The following is a 20,850-nucleotide window of genomic DNA, read 5'->3' on the forward strand; positions in this document are numbered from 1 at the left end:
GGTCTGAAGGAGAAGCCTTATGAAGATTTATGAGGCCTTACGATGTCACTTGGTGTGGTCAGCCTGGAGGAGACTGAGGGAGACTTTACTGTGGTCTTGAACATCCTCACGAGGGGAAGCAGAGGGGCAGGTGCCAATCTCTTCATTCTTGTGATCAGTGACAGAAGTCAAGGAAACATCATGAAGCTGAATTGAGGGAGGTTGAGATTGGATATTAGAAAAAGTTTCTTCACCCAAGGGGTGGCGGGGCGCTGGAACAGGCTCTGCAGCGAAGCAGTCACAGCCTGGTAAGAGTTCAAGAAGTGTCTGAAAAATGCTGTCAGGCACAGGGCGTGACTCTTGGGGCGTCCTGGGCAGGGCCAGGAGTTGGATCCTGAGGGGCCCTTTCTAACTCAGCGTATTCTGTGATTCTCTGAGTCTGTAAATATCTCAAAGACCGCTGCCAAGAGGATGTGCCAGACTCTTTTCAGTGCTGCTGGCAACAGGAAGAGGCGCACTGGCCATGAACTGAAACACAAGAAGTTCCATCTCAGCATGAGGAAGAACTTCTTTACGTGAGGGCGGCGGAACACTGGAACAGCTGCCCGGGGCGGTGGCGGAGTCTCCCTCTCTGGGGACATTCCAAGCCCCCCGGATGTGCCGCCGTGTCCCCCGTGCAGGTGTCGCAGCGCAGCCGCCGCTGCCGGCTCCGCGCCCGGCGCTCGCTCACAGCCCTGAGGCCCCGTGCCCGCCTGGCCCCGCCCCGCCGCGCGCCGCCCCGCCCGGCACTGCGCCTGCGCGCGTCCGCGGAGTCCTTGAGCGGCCGGGGCGCGGCGTCACCGCCGACATGCAGCGCTGGGGCCGCGTCTCTTGCGCGCTCGCTCGGGTACGGCACCGGCGGGGCGAAGGCAAGGGAGTGGGCAAGGGATGGAAACCGCCCCGGGCAGCTCGGGCCTGGGCTTTCTTCAGACTCCTCAGCCCGCCGGGAGCGTGCGTGAGGGCGGGCGGGGCCGGAGCGGCGCCTTGAGGCGGGCGCGGGCCTTGCCGCGCTCCCCTGCCTGCTCCGCTGGCCCCGTCCCTCGCCGCTCGGCCGGGCGGGGGGGACACGGCGGCTGCGGCGGCCCTCAGGATCCCTGAGGGGCAGGGACCAGCCTGCCCGCTGCCGTGAGCATTGTCGGTGTCCCGGCCCGCGGGAGGCCGCGGCCGTGGTGGCTGCAGAAAGCGCCGCCGTCAGCCGGGCCCGGCTTTTGGGCTGCGGTGCTGGGGACTTCGCAAATGCTTCCAGGGACATACTGTAATCCAGTTACAGGGTGATCGGCTCTCGATGTAGTTGTAGCAGCTGTTCTGTGCTGTCCCATTGCTTTTACGTAAAGGTTAAAAAAACTTGCCTTCCCGAATCTCCTATGAGTTACAGCTACCTGTTCCTAGGAAGTGGCTGGAGGGATTAGTTATAGAACAACACTCTGTATAAGCTCCTGTGGATGTCTAATTAAAGTCATTATGTGGTTTGAGAGCCACATATAAGGAGTTGAAAGTTTTGTAGTTTAGAGGCAGCCTGAGGTGAGACTGACCTGAGGACAGGTGTGATGACAGACTGAGGTGACAGAGCAGGTAAGTGGCAGAGCAACTTCTGCCTCTCGTTCCAGTCAGTGCCCACTGTGCTTCAGTCGTGCTGTTGCTGTTTTGGTTAACTGGTGACAGCAACTGTTCGTCTGTGTGTGACTGCTTATTTTCCCTCAAGGACAGACATAAACTTGTAAAACAAAGGGGTTCTTTTTATTTTTTCATTTCTAGAGAAGCCATTTTGATCGGATTCATCATGGTCTTCAGGGAGTTTGTGCTGTGCCACAAAGGTCCTATGCTGATCAAGGTAATTTCTTCTGAGAAACCTTTTTTGGATAAAGAACACCCATCAACTCAAACCCTCACAAAAAACCAGAACCAGATAATTCAAACTCAGAAATCAGTCTTCCAGATGAAAGCCATGTCAGGGTGGAGATTTAGATGAAAGTTGTGGTTTACTTCCATAATTTGATTTCAAGATAAAGTTGTAAATAAAAGTTGAACTTCACCATCACTGTTCTTATGTTAATTAGTATTCTAAAAGAGACAGTGGTTGTAAGAGAGGAACTAGGTACAAAGTTCATAGCTTCCACTGCTTTATAATCAATAGAGGTTGCACAGATACCTATTACAGCAATGTTTTCCCCTTTATAAATTTGTGGCATTCAGTAAGCATTTGTTTTGTGCTAATCATCAATAGAAGCTATGTTGGAAAAAATGTTACAGTAAACTATCAAGGCATCTGGGGTTAAGTTATTAAAGGCTGTAGAGCAAGAGGGACGGGAAATTTGGTTTCTTGATGTCATTTTTCATTATTTTCCTTGTGAAATTTAACACTGGTTATTTTTCTTGTAGAATGAATACCTTTACACAACCTTTCCCTGTGTCCAGAAAGTTACTTTCAGAGGTGTAATCTAATCCTTTATCATCAATTTGCATAATTCTTAATATGCATTTATTTTACTGAAAAAACAATAATTCAACTGTTCTGTGTTTCAGTTGATGCCGATGTCACAGTTATTGGCTCTGGGCCTGGAGGATATGTTGCTGCTATCAAAGCAGCTCAGCTTGGATTTAAGGTGAGACCTCACACCCGTAGCAGAAGACTCACCCAGGTGAACTTGAAAGGTGTCTGTGTGATACTGTAATTCTTCTGACACATCTTGGGCCACCAGATGCTGTTGCTATCTTTTGTTAATCTTTCCTTACCTTGCTAACCCAGATTAGGTAGAATTTGAAGTGGAGATCTGGCTGTGTTGCTCTCAATAGCCCTGCTACTGACAGAGCTGCTTAGGACAGCTTGCTTTTGGTTGGAATTGATAACTGAGATGGGCTTATACTCTTGTGAAAGAGAAGGTGGGAAAACAGTGCTAGGACGGAATTTTCTCTCAAGAAAGGCAAAAAATAAAGAGATAATGACTGACAAAAAGACCACTGGAAAACTATTCTGAAGAACAGACCGAGAGAGCTCAGAAGGGGAGAAAGCCATATTCAACTGATATGCTTTTTGAATGTGATTAGCAGAGTTCTACTGCCATGTGAGAATTTTAGAGGCAAAAATATGTGTGTATAAATACTGTAGTATCTTAGTTCCATTTGTTTATATTCATCTCTGTTGTTCTGCCTGTTGCCTTTGAACACCTTTTGGAAGAGGCAGTTTGTGTCTGATGAGTACTAGTGGTGTCATTTCATTAGGTATTGTGAGAGTGGTATGTGTATCAGATATTTCAGATGTTTTTAAACTTACAAAATTACAGAATGTGACTTCAGGATATTTGTTGGCCTTCACTTCTTAATATGAGACCATTTGACACTCTTGGCACTGCATTATCTTGTACTGGAACTCTGAGGAGGTGGTGCTAGCAGTCTTGAGCATTTTTCTGCTCTCTGATATGTCACAGTGTTTCTGAATTACCTAAAATAGACTTCATGTCTGAAATGAGTTGGTTTGACCACCTGGTAAGGACAAGACCTCCTGGTGATGAATTCCGGTGAAGTTCAGGAATGGAGCAGCGCGTAGTCTTCATCTTTCAGTATTTTCAGAACTTCGCTGTACAAGTTCTGAAGTCACCTGATACATCACAGACTCACAGAATGGTTTGGGTTGGAAGGGATGTTAAAGCTGGCCTTGTTCCAACTTCCCTGCCATGGGCAGGGACACCTTTCACTAGGCCATGTTACTCAGAGACCCATCCAGGCTGGCCTTGAACATCAGGAGTAGGGCATCCACAGCTTCTCTGGGCAATCTATTCCTATGCCTCACTCTCTCACAGTAAAGAGTTCCTTCTGAAGAGCTGATCTAAATCTATGACTTTCAGCTTAAGGCTGTTTCTGTCACTAAATGTCCTTGTGAAAAGTCCCTCTCCATCCTTCTTGCAAGCCCCCTTTAGATACTGGAAGGCTCCTGTGAGGTCTCCCTAGAGCCTTCTCAGCCTGTCTTCATAGGAGAGCTGCTCCAGCACTGGGATCAGCTTGATGGTCTCCTCTGTACTTGCTCCAGCAGGTCCCCATCTGTCTTGTGTTGTGGGCCCCAGAGCTGGCTGCAGTATTCCAGGTGGGGGAGAATCACCTCCCTCAATGTCTTTGATGTTGACTGTGTTTGGAGAAGGAAGTTTCACTAGATGGATTTCGGAGGAGGTCTCTTCAAACTGAATTTGTCTCTGATTCTGAGTGTTGTCCCTCATTGGTCGGTACTCCCACAACTGGGTGTCAGTAACATCTTTTTGGGTATCTTTTAACCTCCTAATATGCAACTGTACCAAAATGTAAATGTTTGAGATTCCATTAAGTTATACATCTGCCTGTGACCTAGTGCAAAATAATTGAGTTGTCTTTACGCATCTTTGAATTATTTTGTCATTAATAAGTGCTCTTGCTTCTGAATGTATGTGGTTACTTAGTAACCTGAGAAGAAAAGGTGCTCAGTGCTGCAGGTTTTAATTAAGATTGTGGCCTTCTGCCATGTGAGATTGTTTGATTATTCTAAAGCTATTTTTGTGGCTGGCTATAAAGCAACTTTTCTTGGAACAGTACTGTCCTTGAGTCCTTCATATCTGTGATTAACAATAGGATACTATATACAAGGGGGTTAAAGTGTGCCCTGAGTTCTGTTTTTCATCATAGTAAAAAATAGTTCTGTTACACTGTTTCATAGCTAGTTAGAGAGGCGAAAATGCTTGGACGTATGTATGTCACCATTATCGTTGAACAAACAAGTAATGTTTTTGGTGTCCTTGAGAAATGTAAGATGTTTTTAGCAGACTGGCAAAAAGGTGATATAGTTACACCATCCATGGAAGAACCTGATTCTGTTCTACTGAACTACTTAAATTTCAGTTTTAGTGCTATTTCTGGTAGCACAAGCATTGAGTCCTTGTTTGACCATTACAGCATCCCATGTTATTGCCAGTAGTGTTCCCTGGGTATTGGCTTTCCAAAAGCTTTGCTTGTCCTTGTCAGTGAAGTTTATGTAAAATGGATGAGACAGAACATCCTTATTGGGTAAAGGTAGGAGCATCTGGTGCTGTTTGAGCCATGATGCAACTTTCAAAGCCCTTGTGATGTGTTTCCTGTATTCGTGTGCTTAAAACAAGAAGGAAGGGGAGGTAGGGGATAAGCATGTCTCAGAATGGTCCTGTGATTTGATTTGGTGAATTTTGCTCTTCATGTTACCATCACCCCTACCTTAGCACAAAAGCAGCAATTTAAGGAAACTGCAAAAGGCTTTACCTAGGTAGTTGGCTCTAGTGGACTGGAACTCTCAAGAGTGTGAACCAAGGAACAATTATTTTGAATATGTGGGTGCCTTTGAAAGACAGGGACACCAATTCCTTTGCTTCTACAAAAATGGTTTATGATACTCTCTCCCTCACTCTCTCCCAGTGATCTGTTTTTATATGAAGTTTTGGCAGTTGTTTTTGTCCTTTGCGCACTGTGATGTTGTCAATTTAATGAGAAGGAGATGAAATATTTTCCATCCCTGTTGGGATTGACCTTATTTTTGTTTGGTTTTTACTTTACTTGATTTTTGTTTTTTTTTTTATTTTATAGGTGTTGGTACAACTTTATAGCAGTGGGAGGAAATATTGTTTGTGACTTGGGGGTTCTGTTGTTTTGTTTTCTATGAAGAAAAGATTGCTTTAGGGATTTTAATTTTTGCTAGTTCACTTACCAGTTTTTTTCATGAATCTTCACATGGTTTACGTGTTTTGCTTTTTGCATTTTTTTTTTCTTTAATTGTTAGGGGAACATCTTTCACTGAGTGTTGCATTTATTACTTACTTTTTAGATTTTTGTAGTAGGACAGCACTTGTGTGAAAGTATGAATGGTGCAGTGGCTGTCGTTTGGTAGAGAATTTGGTCGCAAAGCGCTATTTTGTGGGTTTTAAGTTAACAAAATGATGAGGGAAGGGAAATATGAGCTGTAAAATAAATCTAAGAATGAAATAATGGGACATTTGTAGAGGTAGAATTGCTAGACAAGTAGACAAATGTCTTTGTTATCAATTCTAAATTGTGCAATAGCCTGTAAGGAAATGATGGCATAATATTACTAAAAATTTTTTTTTTCCTGTTCTTTTTCTTCAGACTGTCTGTGTAGAAAAAAATGCAACGTTAGGGGGAACCTGTTTGAATGTTGGATGTATTCCATCCAAGGTAGGTGTGTGTAGTTTGTCATAGCTTCATTAAAAACAGCTGACATAATGTGCTTCACTTGGAAGGAGTTTCTCAAGATGGATGTACATGTATAGAATGGCCTGGAGGATGAGGCTGGTGGTGCTTGTGTGGAGTAATGTGGAGATGTGGAGTGAAAGAGCTGAGTCCAACATGCACTCTGAAAGAAAGGAGAAGCAAGAAGAAATTAATAAGAACTTAATATTTGATGTTGCCAGTCTAGTTTAAAGTAATTTCAGACCTTGGCCTTTGTAAGAACAGTGCTGTTGCTGGGGAGTCTGCCTCAATAGCATCCAGCAGGTGAAGGAAGACACTGCTAATGGCAGGTTTGTGATGGCTGTAGTAACAGACATTTTAAGAAGATCCTTCCTAACTATATTGCTGTTTCTAATCCTTTTGCTCACAAGGTTCTGTTAGCATGGGAGGAGAAAATACAGTATAAATACCAAGTTTAAAAAAAATTAATAATTTTTCAAAACATTTTAGAAATCACTTTAATGAAGTTCAGAGTATCTTAATGTATTGAAGCACCACTCAAAAATGTTAATCCACACAGTGTTACCTTGTAAGTTTGAAACTCTGCTAGATCTGTTTAACTAACTTCTCAAGTCCCTTTTTATTTTTTATCCTTTGGAGTTCTTATAAAAATGCTATCGGACCTATGGCTAAGCTTGAATGCTGTCTATAATTAATTTGAATGACAATAAATTTAAGAAGTGGATATGTAGGCTGTATACACCAAGGCAATAGCAAATGATTCAAATATTCCTTTCCAGAAAACCACCCAAAATAATACATGGGGCATGAATTTTTTCCTTTCTAGTTGCTGAAGTCTTAAGCAGTGGTTTGCATCTTTAAGTAGTGTGGAGGTTACAAATTTTGGGCTGTTACAGTTAGGTGGAGAAATTACTTTTAAAGTAATTGATAAAAGTTGCAAAAATGGAATTATCTTATTTTGATAGTATTAGTTTTACTCAAGCATATGTAGATAAGGCAAGTATTTAAAAATACTCTTTAAATCTTTTACTGTGCCTGCTTTAGATTTAAGTCTGTGCAAACTCGCACTATTGTCCTTCTAAAGACACAGATAATTTCATACTTGGGGTGCTAACAAAATAATCACTTTTCTTAGTAAGATCTTGCCTTAACTATATTGTTATTTCTAATCTAAATGCAAATATCAAGGTTCTGAATTGGAAGCTACTCATCTGTAGCCAACCATATAAAAACTACTCTAGTTTTGTCTTACGAATTTGGAAGATCCATGTACCTGAGCTAGTTCCAGGCCATCCAACTTCAGCTTGGCTGGCTTTGCAGTTAAAGAAACTTGAGCATGAAACATCAAAATTTAACTCATATATGTCTACACAGGCTAAAACCTTAATAGGCATTTTAGTGTAGATTTTCCTCATCCAGTTTTTCTGGACCCATCCATCTTGTCTTTTTGGTCATCAGTCAGAATTATCTTTCTTTTCCTCTACTTGGTCTGTTCTTTTTTTTTTTTTTAAATCTCTGTGGAGTAATTATCAATTTCTATGGTGACATGAGCAAAAAGGATAGGTATGGATTTAACTTTTTCTATTGCTGTATAAAGTATAACTTTTTGGGTGTTTCAGTAGGAGCTGCTGTGTACAATTTCTGTGATTTAAATGTACCTTATCAAATACGTGTATGTCAAACTTAATAGTGAGAACATTTTGCACATAGTACAATTTTTTCCTTATAATACATAACTTATTCTTGTGAATGTATGTCCAAATTCACATTTTTGTGTATCTGTTTTAGGCCTTGCTGAACAACTCACATCTATATCACTTGGCCCATGGAAAAGATTTTGCTAATAGAGGAATTGAAAGTGAGTGAAGAGCTCTCAGTGCCTGTTACATGAGTGGTTTCCACCAAGAAGTAAATTTAATCTTTCAAATCTGATTAATATGGTTTTCTGGTCAGAAAATTTTTAGAATTATAAATAATATCCTTTATCTGTCATTTGGAGGCTTAAGGATGTGTCTGCTCTTTGAACTCTGAATAATGAATTGGTAAATTATAGTTGAAAAGTGCAGTATTAATTCTCATCATAGCAGTTGTTGAATGTAACTTTTAGCATTTATTAGGGCCATTCAGCACATCTTTTTGTGCCAGCTGTTAACTGTGTTGAGGTTAGCTCCTTTAACATTAATACACTGCAATGCTTGGTGTAAGCTGTTTTGTTTTAACCTTAGTTACAGGAATCCGTTTGAATCTAGAGAAGATGATGGAACAGAAGAGTAGTGCAGTGAAGGCCTTAACAGGTGGAATTGCTCATTTATTTAAACAAAACAAGGTTAGTTTGGATTCTCTACTGAGGTATACTCATTTTTCTGATCTGAATTTCTTATTTTTCACAGTTTCATATTGCCACATAAATTAGAGTGACTGATATGACAAGGGCAGAATTTGAATGCTTTTCTTCCAGAAAACTTTTAAATGCCCAATGCCTTCATTCTTAATCTGCTTAAAGAAATAGTATACAGTTGCTTTGTGATTTGTCCCAAGTAGTGATGCAGAGAGATGTTTTAACAGCATCTCTAAGCATTAGCAAGATTCAGGTGAAATGTAGCCTAACTTACATATTTGAACCTGACTTCACTGTGTTCTGATTACTAAAGGTTGTGCATGTATCTGGGTTTGGAAAAATAACTGGCAAAAACCAAGTCACTGCAACTAAAGATGATGGCAGCACACAAGTTATCAATACAAAGAACATACTCATAGCCACAGGCTCAGAAGTTGCTCCCTTCCCTGGAATTACTGTAAGTATTTGAACTTAATAGTACTTTTTTTTTCAGTGTCTCATAGCCACACAATTTAATGTGTAATCATGGTTTGCACCTGATTGCACTTCACGTTCTGTGTGTTTTGTATATGATATGTAAAAGAGATTGTAAAGCTCCTTTTGTGCATTTCTTTGTCATTAGATTGATGAAGATAACATTGTGTCATCTACTGGTGCTCTGTCACTGAAAAAAGTTCCTGAAAAGATGGTTGTCATTGGTGCAGGAGTCATTGGTGTGGAACTGGTGAGAGGATATTTAAACCACTTGACCTTTTAATTTGTAAAGGAAAAGGGTATAATTCTTTGTTGTATTTGATGGTTTTGCTGTAATTTAACAGTTCAGTGAGTTGTAGTGAATCTGTTCAGACTTTATAGCCTGCTAGCTCAATTTTTTTACCAGAAAAGCTCAGATAAATGTTTGTTGTGTCAGTACTTCTGCAGCTGGTAAGATAAGCAGAGAAACGAGAGAGGAACGTACAGCACCTTGCCTATTTATTTTTCTCTTTTGGAGGAGTATGGATGTGAGGGAATGCAAGGATAGGCAGGATAAATTCTTGTTTAGTAGCTAATATTAATAGATGTTTAATGTGATCTGATAGTACATATTCTATCAACCAAAAGTGTGGAGACTTTGTAGTTCATCGTGCTCTGAGTCCTTTTCCCTCACACCTACACTTTTCAAAAAGAATTTATATTTCCTGGTCATTATATTATATTATATTATTTCCTTATCTTTATATTTCCTGCTTGAAGCTATGCCCATCTGCCAGGTGGCTGCTTAGTCTGCTGACCATTAAGCTGGGAAAGAGTAAGCAAAGTGAAATTCTGTATTGGATGAGTGTGGGTAACTGCAGGTAAATAGGGTGTACATGGGTTTTGTTAGTGAGGCTGATGATCATTGCTAAGGGTATAAATACAGACAGGACCAGCAGAGGCTCCATTTTGTTGCATAAAATTTCCTTAATGTGGTATTGTTTTGATTAATTAGTAGTGGTATTAGAGCACCACAAGAGATTCCCTTTGGGTTTTCCTTTCAGATTCTTTGATTTTGAATTTCTTCTATACCTATAGTATAAAATATACATGAGTTATATTTAGTTATTTCATTAGCTATTTCTTTAACATGTGACCTGAATTTCATCATGGAAGTTTTGAGTCTGCAAATAAAAAGGATAAATCTTTTCCTGGAAAGGCTGGGGAAAGTTGAACTTGTTTCATTTTACACTGTCATGTCTGTAGAAATGGATCAGTTTGGTGTTAGGTGTTATCTTGCTTCAGAAGAATTTACAGTCTGTTGTAAATATTAGAGTAAAAGCATCTGAAGTTTGCTTTTCAAGAACTCTTTTTACCTGTATTGTTGTGACTGCAGGGTTCAGTTTGGCAACGCCTCGGTGCAGATGTGACAGCTGTTGAGTTCATGGGCCATGTTGGTGGAATGGGAATTGACATGGAGATCTCTAAAAACTTCCAACGTATTCTTCAGAAGCAAGGGTTCAAGTTTAAACTGAACACCAAAGTTACTGGTGCTACCAAGAGACCAGATGGAAAAATAGATGTAGCGTAAGTGTTTAACATAAAACTAAAGGAATGTAAAATATATTCTTCCTCCTAATCCATCAAACCTATTTTAAAATGCAGTCTGATATTTTTTGAACAGGAATGAAAAAATAATTCTTTATAGTGCAATTAAATGTTTATCATCCTTTGTAACTTACAGAGCTCATAATTTTGGGTTTATTAAGCCCTAAGTTGCTTATACAGGGAAGGGTCCATTGACTTGAGTTGAGGGATTGCTGGCATAAAACCACTGTTGTAATGAGATCAGTAATAAAAACAGAACTCTAAATCATTCTTTTCATGGAAGAGATTTGGTTCTGGTATAATTGGCATAATACCACTGTTGTTCATACAGTCATTTCCAAGCCATTAATTGTTGGCTACGTACTGGAAGGTCATCTTGTCTTAGGGTAAGCATGGCAGAGATATTACTTTTCTTGAACAAAAATAAATGAAAGTACCTGAAGAGTCTATTGTAATAGTCATAGTCAAGACCTTTGAAGTTTTATACATGAACAGTTAATGCAGAAACACATAAAGCAAATTTGCTTTGTTTAAGTATATAAGCATGTGCTAGTTCTGTTTGTGTTAATGGATTCTCTATGCAAAAACTGTAGTTTAAAAAAATCTTGATGTTACTTCACAAATATAAGCTTAAATGTAAGCTTAAAGATAAGCTTAAAAATAAGCTTTTTCATTGAAGACTTAATATGGTGACTTTTGCTTTCTGTATCATTGTATCCTGGGATAGTCTGTTATCTGTCACTGTAAAGGACCAGGTTTTGGGCTTCTTTACATGCCATGCTGAGGCTGGTTGGATCTCTCATGTAGTCTGTTTCTACTTTTAGAGTATCATTTGGGTTCGTAGTATGCTTTTGAAACACACTTCCAATTATCCTCACTTACCACATTTTGGTTCTTGTGCTCTCAGAGTACGTGAACTGAACTTGTTCTGGGTGCAGTTAAACACATGATGCACTTGAGGGATGCATGGCAGCTGCTAACAGGTGTTTGGTTCCTGGGCCAAAAGAAAGCTTGCTCAGAGTATATACATAAATATATCAGCAATTACTTTGCTGTATGGATTTGATCTTAGCAGGTCATGCAGCAGGTTTGCTGTTGAAAATACACCCTGAATTTCTCTCTAACAATTGTTAAGAAATGTAGTAAGAGGTGTTGGCCCTTCCTCCCTCTTCTACTGCTGAACTCTTGCAAGCAGGAAGCATGGGGCAGGCTGAATGAAGTGCTTTGGGTGCCAGACTCAGCCAGGGGGTCACCATCTTGGGTCATATTAGTTACTAGCCAGAGAGAGAGAAGGCTGCAAGTTTCCAGCTTAACATTTTTGCCTCTTATTTTACTGTAGTGTTGAAGCTGCTGCTGGTGGCAAGGCAGAAGTAATAACTTGCGATGTGCTCCTAGTTTGCATCGGTAGGCGTCCTTTTACAAAAAATCTAGGTCTTGAGGAACTTGGAATTGAACTTGATAAGAGGGGAAGAATTCCAGTCAACAACAGATTCCAAACCAAGATTCCAAAGTGAGTAAGACTAAATTTTTTTCCTTTTTTTTAATGCAGAACGCTTACTTTTAAAGTTTAACTTACTAAAGCGCCTCTGGTTTTTAATAACAGAGCATATATTCCTTTTGTGAAAAGAAAACTCAGGATATTGGTATCCTGTCAGTAGCTAAAAATTTTTAGTCAGCCTTTGAAGTTTTGTAATTTAAAAGTCGCTGTCTATTTCATGTCACTAAGTACCTCTTGAAGTGTGGTCATTCTGTGGAAACTGCTAAAATAATGTATTTTAATCTGTTTTGATTAGAGTTTTCAGTAACATGTTTCAAACAGACTGTTATGTAAGGTAGCCCAGGTGTGCTAGGATGTTTTTAAACAGTGTCTTATTCTGTTTCATTGGTCTGATAGCATCTATGCTATTGGTGATGTAGTTGCTGGACCTATGCTGGCCCACAAAGCTGAGGATGAAGGCATTCTTTGTGTAGAAGGCATGGCTGGGGGAGCAGTTCACATTGACTATAACTGCGTTCCCTCTGTGATCTACACTCACCCTGAAGTGGCCTGGGTTGGCAAGTCAGAAGAACAGCTGAAAGAAGAGGTACTGGTTTTCTTTTCCAATAAAAACTGTTTTTCCACCTTAGGCCTGTTTTCATTCTCTAGTTGTTTATCTAACTTCTTTGTCCAAATTTCTGCATTTGAATTTATTGCTTAGGAGGGTGTCAGTGAATGATGCTCTTGTGCATGCCACTCTCTTATGAACTACAGTTCTCTTTAATGACTTGCATTCTGTGACATCAATATTGTTTGTTTGCAAATTAATCTTTAGTACACTCTTACTCCACTTTTGGTGATTGTTCATGTATGTTCCTCTGTGTCTCCTGTTTTAGTTCTGTACTGTATTGCTTCTCCTCATGTATGTAACAGTTGGTTATGTTGTTCTTGTTGGTCATTAACTCAGTAACACATCTGTTTTGCAGGGTGTAGAATACAAAGTTGGGAAATTTCCATTTGCTGCGAACAGCAGAGCAAAGACAAATGCTGACACAGATGGCATGGTGAAGATACTTAGTCAAAAGTCGACAGACAGGATGTTGGGTGCTCACATTTTAGGCTCGGTAAGTATCATCAATTGTGCTTTCTTGGCCTTGTAATGTTGTTTTTATTTAGTGTTGCATAGTTGTTGAGTTAGAAGTTTAAAAACAGGAAAGTTTGAGTTCACCATACTTTTTTTTTTACACTTCTGTTCTATATCCCTGCCCTCCTTCCCACTTTTTAGTTACTTTAGTTTTTTAGTTTTAAAAAAAAAAAGCCCAGCTTGTTTTTCTACTCTTGAATTGCTATGGTTATTTGGTTTCTTTGACCAGTTTTGTGTGGTGAGGTTTTTTGGTGGTGGTGTTTGTTGTGGGATTTTTTTCATTTTGCTTTTATGAATACCGCCAAATACGTGAGAGAACAGCAGAAATTGTTGACTCAACTTTTGGAAGTTGAGGGAGCTGAAAAGAACTGTGGCTTTTTCATTCATGTTTCTTTTTTGCCTTCTCTCCGACTAAAGACTTCAGCAAAGGTGGTAATCTTAGACAGCAGTCACAAAAACTGGGGTCAGTAATTTATGGAACTTAAAGTAAAAAGAACCTTTGGGCTTTCCCCTTTTTGGGTTTTTTTTTGGTCGAAGTTAGAACCTAATCTTTCTCTCTTCTGTTTCTTTGCTGTAAATATTTTTCTTTTTGAAAATATGTTTGCAGAAATGCTTCAGACTTTTTTGTGTACAGCTTTAAGAGAAACAGCAAACTGCTCTCAGTAAAATTCTTTGTTAGTTACTTTCTCTTGCAATTGCAGTAATTTAGAAACCAGCATGCTTTAAAGGAAGTACAACTTTGTCTCATACCAACAAATGTCATTTTCTTAATTGGGAAATGACTGAGGGAAATCTTATTGTTGTGGATCTGGGTGCTAAAAATGTGAGAGGAGATTTAACTATTTTGGACTCCTCAAAGACATATTTTCCTAGTAAATATGCATAAATACAGCAAATAAAAATGAGGGTGTAGTAATATGATTTTCTTTATCTAGTTATCTATTTAACTTTTCAGGGAAGCATTGAAGTTTTGGGTAGGTTTCCTTTCATGGAAAAATGCCCAGCTTTTGCACAACTCTCAGGAATGAGAGAACAAATACTCTCATTAATGTTTACAGTCACCAAAATAGATTGCATGGTTTACACTAGAACACAGGTGAAGTACTGGTTAAAACATAACTTTTCTTTTTTAGCAGAAAATGCTTATTTATAAACTGTTACTGATTCAGTAGAACTTGGATAACTGCATAAGAATTTGTGCTAATTGCAAGTGCCATTAAATTCCAGGGTGCTGGTGAAATGGTGAATGAAGCTGCCCTGGCTATGGAATATGGAGCATCATGTGAAGATGTAGCCAGAGTTTGCCATGCCCACCCAGTAAGTGTTCCTGAAGGGACTGTTGAACACCATTACACAGACATGCTGTTGCTGCATGTAGCTATTGATGACTTGTAACTTTTTGTGTTTGCTCTCTACAGACGGTGTCAGAAGCCTTCAGGGAAGCAAACCTAGCAGCATCCTTTGGCAAAGCTATCAACTTCTAAAATGAAAGAGCAGCTCTTTGTACATACATAGTACATCTCTGGAAATGGACTGTGGGCCCTTATGGAAGGCTGTCTGAGGATTTTAGGACTGACTTAAGTGAATATCTTAATTTCAAACATCAGCTATTTAAACAAGTAGAGTTTGGAACAAGTGGAATTACCAGTCTCTGTAAATTAAATACTTAAAATTACATGTTTATTTACACAATGAATGTTGCAGAAAAGCAGCCTGACAGAACTCTTTTCTTTTTCAAAACCAAACATTTTGCTGCTGCATGGGATTATCAGGTGTGCTGGTCAGAACTCTGGATAATTGTCCAGCATACCTTGTGTTTTCTTACCTGAAGTAGTGATACAATAAACCAGTTGAATGCTGGCACTTAAAACGCCACTGGCACTTAAAACGCCACTGTCACTTCCGCACAAAAATGTGTTTCCTTCTGAAGGGATTAACTTTGGTATTTAACCTACATCTTATATATGAGTACCAAATCTTGCTTTGACCTAGTAGTGTTGGGATGTTGGGAGAAGAGGGGCTCCTGTAGATCAATTAAAATTATATTCACTTTTTAAAGAGAAAATTAATCTGTGTGATTCTCCATGTCATGTTTTCATATTGAAAACTCATAAGGGGAAAAATTGAGTGCTGATTGAGAAATGAAAGATTGAAGACAAATTCATTGTACTGCTAACTAAGCTTTTTTGGTTTTAAAGCTTCCATTGTCCAGCTCTCTTAAACTTGAAATGCTAAAACTGGGTAGTGAAGCAGTGTTTGCTGTCAAGTGCTATGACATGAGGGTTATTCTGCACCGTCCACACATAAGGGCTGCAGTGTCAGCTCTCCACACAATTAAGACATACTTTCTTCTCTTCTGTTTTCTATTTTGTTCTCTTTTTCTGTCTCTTCTGTAGCAAGAGAGCTTAATAAATATTTGACATGGCTGGAGGGTCTTCTTGGGTTTATTTGCTGATTGGATCCTTGTACTGTCTAGGTTGTTGATTATGTGAGGAAACTCACAAACAGAAACTCACAAACAGATGGTGTCTTTGGAAGATCTTTAACATGTATATGGAGCATGCCCAAATCCAGTAGTTCATTTTAACTTCTTTTCCAAGGTGCCATTTCTTCTTGTTTTTTTTGCCAGGCTCTTCTGCCTTGAAGAAAACCTTAACACCTGCTGGTATTGTGTATGTCCTTTTTCATTATGCCAATGGAATGAGAAGTGCACATTCAGAAACTAGTGCTACAGCTACTAGGTTTTTTGTATAGACAAGATGGTTATATCTTTCTAGCTTGCTTTATAGCTTATTCAAGTATTGATCCATTATCTGTAGTGAGTGATGGAGATGGATGCCAGCATTACTATACCAATTAATCAGCAAAACACTCCTACTTTAATGTAGATGGGATTAAACCATGACATCTCATCAAGCTTGTCACCATCTGATTCATGGGTATGCTGGGTTAGTGAATTAATGTGGATCTGCTTTGAGGTGTTAGTAGGAAGCTTTTGAATGGAAAGTAAAGACAACAGGGCAGAAAAGCTTGATTCTTCCAATAGATCTTGGCATTTCAGAATCACTTCTAGCTTAACACAGGTAAATGTTAAGTGTTTATTGTGTGATTTGCAAGGTCTTCCCAGAAGCCTTGCTATTTCAGAAAGTTTTGTGTCCACTCCTTCCACCTCCTGAATACTTGTAGCAGTCTTACTGCAATTCATTCTTGAGGTTCATCAGTTACAAAAGTTTGTATCTAATTTTATGTAAAATGAAGTTTTCAAAATCCAGGGAAACTTATAATCAACACTACTACTAAGTGTACTGGAGACTATAGTTTTCCAGACACTTAAAAATAAAAATCTAGGCCTTAAAATTGTTTTTGTTACTTCTCACTGTTGTTCTCATTCTAGTTAAGTGTACAAAAGAGTGCTTGTAAAAGTGAAATAAGCTGCTGAGCCACCTGTCAATGATCTCGTGGCACTTAGGCCCGAGTGCTGCCAGATTGGCACTTTCTAGCAGCTGCTGAGTGCACTGGCAGTGAACAGTGCATGATGCTGGTGTGATGATCAGTGCCTTCAAACGATTTTTTTTTTGTTGTTTGTTTTGGTGTTTGCAACCTCTGGAGCTTAGGGGTAATTATTTAACCATAATGCCCTTCAGTTTGCGTAGGTGGTGCTGTATCCTGCTGTAGTTACCCTGATTTTGATGGTGTTAGTCAAGGGTAGGTAAGGTGTCGGTCAAAGAACACACAATGCTGGGGTTAGAATTAGCAGTCAGGATGTGTAAACACATTGCAATTTTGGGTGCTGACTTGTGTAGCTTATGAATGTTTGTAGCTGTAAATCAGTTTGTGCCATACTGTACAGCTCTCTGAAGGTGCACTGTAATACAGATAACTTTGAGCTGAAGTTAGTGTGAACTGGATGCTATTCTTGCACATTATTTGTGTTAAGTACAGGCTCTTCTTAGAGCTGTGTACAGCTCCTTAACTGACTCACATTAGGAGCCCTGTGAACTTTTGTAGTTCTTTCCCCTAATCTTCCTGAAATGTTTCTACACCAATGCATGCCATGTGAGGAACCAGCAAGAGGAGCTTGAGGCTTTGTCCCAGTCCCGTAGAATTGACATCATTGGTGTAAGTCCTGTGAGTGGCATGCCTGTTGGATGGTCAGATGGTGTGGGCAGGCAGAGGGGTGGTCCTGTGTGTAATGGAAGGGTTAGAATGTTGGCAGTAGCAACTTTTAAGAGCCTCTGGGTAAAGAATCAAGGGGCAAACAAATAATGCAGCAGTCATTGTGGAAACCTACCATAAACTTCTCAGCCAGAATGATGATGCAGACAAATTATTCTTTGAGGAACCAAGAGATGCTTCCTAATCAACTCTCCTTGACCTTATGGGGAACTCCAACTTGACAGAAATTAACTGAGAGCATTATACCTGGGCCAGAAGATTCCCAAAAACCTAGATGACAACTTTATAGGACAGTTCTAAGGGAGATGACTTTGAAAAATGCCCTCCTTGTTCTACTGCATGGCAATGGAGTGGATGTCATAAGCATGAAGTCGAGACTGGTGGCTGTCTTGGCCACAGCAACTACAAAGGGATCAAGTTTTAAATCCCTGGTGGCAGGAGGAAAAGTGCCAGCAAAACCTCAGCTCTTCAGGCTGCTCAGGGAAATTAGTGAGGTCCCCTGGGAAAATGCTTTCTCAGGTGCTGAAGTCTGTCAGTGCTGGTCACTTTATAAACATCACCTTCTAAGGGCACAGGAACAGGCAATTCCCAAGTGCTGGAAGTCAAGCAGGTAAGGCAGAAAGCTGGCTTGGCTTAACAGGAATCTTCTCTTTGAAATGAGATAAAAAAGAAGGTGTATGCCCTGCGGAAGCATGGTTAGGTCCCGGGAAGAATAGAGAGATGCTGCCGGCCACTGCAGGGAGAAAATTTATGTGGCTAAAACTGAACTGGAATTGAAGTTGCCAGAACTGTGGCGGACAAGAAAAAGAGTTTTTTCAAATATATTAATAGCAAAACACATAACATTGTCTCATTACAGGATGAGGATGGTCATGTCACAAACAGGATCAGGGACAAGGCAGAGGTGTTTAACATCATCTTTGCCTCTGTCTTTAACACAGATGATGGATGAAGGGCGTCTCAGTCCCCTGAGCTGGAGGACTGTGCTGGATCCCTACAACATCTATGGGGCCTGATGGGATTAATCCAAGAATCCTCAGGAAGCTGCTGCTGTCATCATTAAATGCCTGTTGATTTTTTTATTTTTTTAAGCACTCTTAGTAATCTGGAGCCATCTCACGTGACTGGAAACTGGTGAAAGTTGTCCGATTTTCAAGAAGAGCAAGGGAGACGCCAGAAACTGGCAGTCAGAGGTCTGTCAGTCTCACTTTAATGCCAGGTAGAGTTATGGAGAAGATTATTCTGGAAGGTATCAAAAAACATCTGAAAGACAATGCAGCCATTGGGTCACAGCCAGCATGCCTTCATGAGAGGAAATTCCTGCTTATCAAACCTGAGTTCCCTGATTTCCTTTTATGAAAAGATAACCCACATAGCCGGTCAAGGGAAGCCAGTTGATGTACCCTTTTTGGATTTCAGCAGACTTTTTAATACTGTATCTCACAGGATCCTTCTGGACAGGATGTCCAGCACACAGCTGGACAAACACATCACTGACACACAGGTTGGGCACAAAGGGTTACAGTGAACGGGGTGACATCAGAGTTGGGTCACTGGTGGGGTTCCCCAGGGCTCCATCTTCAGCCCTGTGCTTATCGTCATTAATGACTTGAAGGCAGGGCAGGAGTAAGTAAATAAGCAAGTTTGCAAATGATGCAAAACAGGGAGGAGCTGTTGACTTCCTCCAAGGCAGAGGGGCCCTGCACAGAGACAGAACTGGGTAATCACCAACCACTGAAAGTTCAGCATCCTGCACCTGGATGTATGGACAGATTGGGGAATGAGGCTGGAAAGCAACACTGTGGAAAGGGACTTAGGGGCCCTGGTCAATGGCAAGTTGAGTGTGAGTCAGCAGTGCCTGGCACCAGGAGGGCCACCCGTGTCCTGGGGGCATCAGGCACAGCATCACAGCCAGGCAAGGGAGGGGATTGTCCCCTCTGCTGTGAGCTGGGACAGCCTCACCTCGAGTGCTGGGGGCAGTTTTGGGCACCACAACATAAAAGACATGAAACTATTAGAGAGTGTCCAAAGGAAGGTGATAAAGATGGAGAAGGACCTTGAGGAGAAGCCATGTGAGGAGTGGCTGAGGGCACTTGGTCTGTTCAGCCTGGAGGAGGCTGAGGGGAGACCTTGCTGCAGTTGCAGCTTCCTCATGGGGGGAAGAGGGGCAGGCACTGATCTCTGCTCTGTGGTGACAGTGACAGGACCTGAGGGCATGGCCTGGAGTTGTGTCAGGGGAGGTTGATGTTGGATATTAGAAAAAGGTTCTTCACCAAAGAGGGTGGTTGGGCACTGAACAGGCTCCACAGGGAAGCAGTCACAGCAGCAACCTGACAGAGTTTAAGGAGTCTTTGGCCAATGCTCTCAGGCACAGGGTGTGACTCTTGGGCTATCCTGTTCAGGGCCAGGAGTTGGACTCAGTGACCCTTGTGGGTCCCTTCCAACTCTGCTTATTTTGTGATTCCAAGCTTGGTTTATCATATGAATTGGGTGCATTCATACTTTCAGTGCTGACCTCTGTTTTCACTTTACATACCAAGTATTTCGTAATCAGTGACATAAAAGTAGTCTTAAGCCTAAACAGGTATCATGCAGATACCCACACAATCCTTTTTGGAATCTGTGGCATAACTAACTACACATGGATGATATTTCTTCATTCACTGGTAATTTGGTTTGAGTCACCATACTGTATTTCATAGTAATAGGAACCCTTCTTTAGAATTACATAGTTCAAGCCAAGATTTTATTAGATCTCTAAGTTTAAGAACAAGACTTGCTAAAGGATTAATTGATGTACCATTGCAGGTACTGAAAATAGGAAGGAACTTAATGAGTCATACTAGGTACATACAGTGATACAAAAGTACTGTTTATTTTCAACATCAAGAAGTTACTTTTCTTTGGTTCTGTGGCTTTAAAGTCAGTATAAAACCTGTTCACTTTATCAGGTCTTAATGTAATGTCAAAAAGAACTAGTATAATACTTGTAAAACCCATCCTGAACACAGGCACTTCCCACTCCTGTTTATAAGCAAGTGCTATAAACAGCAACCTTCTGGCTGATTGTCTGTAAGAGGGAGCGTACTGTCTCTTCCAGCTCCACCAACTGCTTGGCTTTGTCTTCCAGAACTTTTTGATTGTTTTCATACATATTTTCCAAATCTGTAGGCAAAGGAAGGCAAAAAAACCAAGCTTAATTGCTGGTGTTTTAATGCACGTAAATCATTATAGTTATGGATAAACTACTATTCAAATTTCTATTTCTATTGTGGAAGATACTCTGATTATGAAAAAAAACCCCAAACACCCCCCCCGCCCCCCCCGCCCCCCCCAAATCAACAAAGGCTGGAATGGCACCTTTTTGTTTCCTTAACATAGGGATGTAAAGGAAAAAGAAAGTTATTTTCCAAAGGTGAAAATCCAAAATTATATTTTGAG

General features: G+C 40.5%; 2 protein-coding genes across 2 annotated transcripts in view; one reads left to right on the top strand and one right to left on the bottom strand.

Moving 5' to 3' along the window:
- Positions 1-764: 764 nt before the first annotated feature.
- Positions 765-15,657, top strand: DLD (dihydrolipoamide dehydrogenase). The gene is made up of 14 exons (XM_033058603.2): positions 765-865; positions 1,774-1,849; positions 2,542-2,621; positions 6,130-6,198; positions 8,002-8,071; positions 8,439-8,539; positions 8,865-9,008; positions 9,174-9,275; positions 10,401-10,591; positions 11,952-12,122; positions 12,507-12,696; positions 13,076-13,213; positions 14,461-14,550; positions 14,652-15,657. The coding sequence occupies exons 1-14, from the start codon at positions 827-829 to the stop codon at positions 14,715-14,717; spliced, it is 1,527 nt and encodes a 508-aa protein (XP_032914494.1). The 5' UTR covers positions 765-826; the 3' UTR covers positions 14,718-15,657.
- Positions 15,658-20,133: 4,476 nt separating this feature from the next.
- Positions 20,134-20,850, bottom strand: part of LAMB1 (laminin subunit beta 1) — a 42,388-nt gene continuing 41,671 nt past the window's right edge. The window contains exon 33 of the mRNA XM_033058951.1: positions 20,134-20,574. Within this exon, the coding sequence (XP_032914842.1) occupies positions 20,438-20,574 (137 nt within the window). The 3' untranslated portion in view covers positions 20,134-20,437. The remainder of the gene's footprint in view (positions 20,575-20,850) is intronic.

Source organism: Catharus ustulatus, chromosome 4 (assembly GCF_009819885.2).
Source record: "Catharus ustulatus isolate bCatUst1 chromosome 4, bCatUst1.pri.v2, whole genome shotgun sequence".
NCBI classification, from domain to species: Eukaryota; Metazoa; Chordata; class Aves; order Passeriformes; family Turdidae; genus Catharus; species Catharus ustulatus.

Bases quoted from the DNA above. Each gene is read 5' to 3' on its own strand.
- DLD (XM_033058603.2), top strand. From the start codon at position 827: ATGCAGCGCTGGGGCCGCGTCTCTTGCGCGCTCGCTCGG. The intron at 9,276-10,400 runs GTGAGAGGATAT...TTGTGACTGCAG, and splicing joins GAGTCATTGGTGTGGAACTG to GGTTCAGTTTGGCAACGCCT. The intron at 10,592-11,951 runs GTAAGTGTTTAA...ATTTTACTGTAG, and splicing joins GATGGAAAAATAGATGTAGC to TGTTGAAGCTGCTGCTGGTG.